The following is a 3424-nucleotide window of genomic DNA, read 5'->3' on the forward strand; positions in this document are numbered from 1 at the left end:
GGCCGAAGGCCGATTGATACAAGTGATTGGGCCAAAGGCCGTCTGCTGTAACTATTTCAAAGATTTCTTATGTATCTTCTTTATTGATATTATTCACTGGGATTTCGCTCACGCTCATTCATGTACATGTAGGTGAGCCAAGGGACGTCCAGAACCAGCCTTGGTGAAATTGTGAGAAACAGGCAAAGTTTTGAGGAGTTAGCCCAAATGTCTCACGCACGAGACTGTCTTCGCCTTTGTCCTTTGTTCATAGTTTTGTTATGTTGGCGAAAGTATTGGACTACTTTTGTATATAAGTCTTGGGTTCGACTGACTTAAACTTGTATGATCCTGTATGTACAGTGTTCTATGTTAGTACATATTTTGATGTGAGTTAATAACATATAAATGTTTGGAATGTTATGGTGTGCATAAAAGCACAGATCCATGGACGAAGTTTTAAATTTGTTTCCGTTTGGCCCCTTTACTCTGATGAGTTTTTGTTTTATTTGGTTTGAGGCCGTAGGTAATCTCGTGATTACTGGCTGGTTATGGCCTTAACCCATAGGGGCGGGTTCGGGTCGTGACATGTTTGCTTCAGTTGCCCGGTTGGAGACTATCATGTTAAAGATTTCTTTGGCTGCCCAGCACAAGTGGCAGGTTTATTAACTTGATGTGAAATCTGCTGTAGACGTCCCCGAACGTCCCGGGAGGATGAGTCCTGTTATGTTCATTTGGGCTCACTACAAGTTCGGTCTCTCAAATTGTCTCGGTTCTAAATTTGAACCCAAGAGTCCAAATCCGGCAAATCGTTTTGAAAAAACAGATTTTGAAAGAAGTGCCAAACATAGACTGTTTTGCCAGATACAGAGTCGCCACCTAAATGTTTTTATTTTGGGGAAATTTAGGAAACCCTGACTCGTTTGCCTAAGGCCACGAGCCCGTCATCACCAAAGTTGCCTCGGCTCAGGAACTTGGGTACGATTGGGGAAGGTCACTTCGTGAGCACCCCCACTCGCCCGATCAAAGATCGGCCTCTACTAACCATGATATCTAGTTTTGAAAACTTTATGTGTTCTTATACCGGTTATTAGCCAACTAAATTGGAACAAAACATTTCATGTTTATCTTTGAAAGTGGTTTGATGGTGCTACCCGCAAGTAGGCTAAGACGTTATTTGTCACCCTTAGATGGGCTTAGAAAACATGATTTTGCCACTATCTAGTGGGCTTAAAACTCACGGTCAACGAATTGTTCCAATTCAAATAACCCAGCCTTCACCCACAGACATTCAGGTAGTTATATCATATAAGCATATAGCCTCATGGTAAGTATGCTATCATGGCAGTCACTCACACGCATGCAAGGATGCTAAAGCATAAAACTTACCGAGTACTCCAAGCCAAAACAGAAGCTAATTAGAAATCCATGTATGATCCTAACTATACAGAAATGCCTAATGCAACACATGCAAAAATGCAACTATGGAAGGCTCGGCTATTCTAAAGATGGCATGCGAAATGCTACAACTGACAAGTATGGTCAAACGAACTGCGAAAGCGAGTAAATTCAAAGAAGCTGTAGTGTAGAGATGGTGTATGTCTTGGACAAAGGGTATGGACCAAAGGAGAGGCATGGTCGGCGGACTTGGTTTTCAAAGAGGAGCCATCCTTAGAGTTTCAGCAGTAGCAGCAGCTTCCTCCATGACTATTTCCCAGAGTCAGGCTGTGAACAAAAGGAGGCACTTACTGGAGGAGGCTAAGTCAACAGTGAGGATAGACACTTTATTGGGAATGGACTGCCAAAGAAAAGAGGAGAAGATAGTGAGCAAAATTGTTGAGTTGGAAGATAATGATTTGAGCAGAATTGCAGGTAATATAGGGGCAACCAGAGCCTAATTGGTTGCCAGTAGGGAATTAGGTGAAAGTTGTGAGTTTAACATGAAGATTTTATTATGGAATGTTAGAGGGCTGAGAAGGCTAGAAAAAATGGGAAAAATTAAGAATTTGGTGAAGGAGAGGAGTGTTGATGTGCTCTTACTACAAGAAACTAAAAGGCGCTCTATGGATGAATATTTTGTGAGACCTATTTGGCCTTATGAAGGGATGGAATTTATGCTAGTAGATTTAGATGGGAGTGCTAGTGGTCTCTTGTGTATATGGAGGCCACATGTCTTTGAGCTCAAGGAATGTTGTAGCAGTAAAAATTTCATCATTTTATTAGGTACCTCATGTAATTCTTTTCGGTGTGTATTAGTGAATATCTATGCTCCAAATGAGGTTCTCAAGATGAGACAATTATGGGACACTTTGGCGAATGTCTATTCACATTTTCCAAATCCTTGGTGTGTGGAAGGGGGTTTCAATGAAATTAGATACATGGGTGAGAGGAAATGATGCTCTTCTAGAGAGAGAGGGATGAAGGACTTTAATGAGTTTGTAGAAAAGTTAGAACTGACTAATTTGCATATGCTAGGTAGACAGTATACTTGGTGTAATGCACTGGATGGGGACAGGTGGAGTAGGATAGAGAGATTCCTGCTAGATCTAAAGTAGATGGAAAAGTTTTCTTTTAAGCAATGAGATTTACCTAAGACAATCTTAGATCACTGCCCCATTTTGCTAAAGGATGATGATAGGGATTGGGGACCAAAGCCCTTCAAGTTTATTAATGCCTGGTTATCACATCCCTCCTTCACGTCTGAAGTCAAAAAGAGGTGGGAGGAAGTACAAGTTCAAGGGTGGGCAGGGCTTAGAGTCATGAGAAAGTTGAACATGCTTAGGAGTCATTTAAGGGTGTGGAATAAGGAAATGTTTGGCAACATTGACACTCTTCTAAAGTCAGCAGAGGAGGAGTTACATAAGTGGGATCTGAAGGCAGAGTCTAGGCCCCTTGATGAACAGGAATTAAGGAGTAGAAGAGAAGCTCGAAGCCAGGTGTGGCAGCTAAGTAAGAGTAAGGAAAGATTGTGGCATCAAAAATCTAGACAGCTGTGGGCTCATACTGGTGATAAAAATACTAGATACTTTCATATTATGGCTAGTAGAAGACAGAGAAAGAATATGTTAGACTCAATTCTGGTGGAGGGTGTGAGCTTAGAGGATCCAGCTCAGGTGAAGCAAGAAATGGTTAGGCATTTCAGTCAACTATTCTCTGAGAACTAGAACTCTTGGCCAAAAATCTTAGGCCATTTTGCCGTTATTAGTTCTGTGGTTGCAGGAAATCTAGAAGCTGTGTTTTCTGAAGTTAAGATATGGGAAGCACTTCAGGATTGTGATGGGAATAAAGCCCCAGGCCCAAATGGTTTTAACCTTACTTGAGGTGCTGGCATATATTGAAAGGGGAGATAATTCAATTGTTGCATGAATTTCATTCAAATGGCAAGCTGTCTAAAGGGGTTAACAGTTCCTTCATTGTACTTATTCCTAAGAAGGATAATCCTATA

The 3424-nt window shown here is 41.4% G+C and overlaps 1 protein-coding gene across 1 annotated transcript; it reads left to right on the forward strand.

The window, feature by feature from the left end:
• The first annotated feature begins 1613 nt into the window (after nucleotides 1-1613).
• Nucleotides 1614-3143, forward strand: LOC114277542 (uncharacterized). Its single transcript, XM_028219440.2, has 4 exons — nucleotides 1614-1851; nucleotides 1948-2133; nucleotides 2236-2361; nucleotides 2584-3143. The coding sequence occupies exons 1-4, from the start codon at nucleotides 1614-1616 to the stop codon at nucleotides 3141-3143; spliced, it is 1110 nt and encodes a 369-aa protein (XP_028075241.2).
• The last annotated feature ends 281 nt before the right edge of the window (nucleotides 3144-3424 follow it).

Source organism: Camellia sinensis, chromosome 8 (assembly GCF_055761805.1).
Source record: "Camellia sinensis isolate YWXY chromosome 8, ASM5576180v1, whole genome shotgun sequence".
Classification (NCBI taxonomy): Eukaryota; Viridiplantae; Streptophyta; class Magnoliopsida; order Ericales; family Theaceae; genus Camellia; species Camellia sinensis.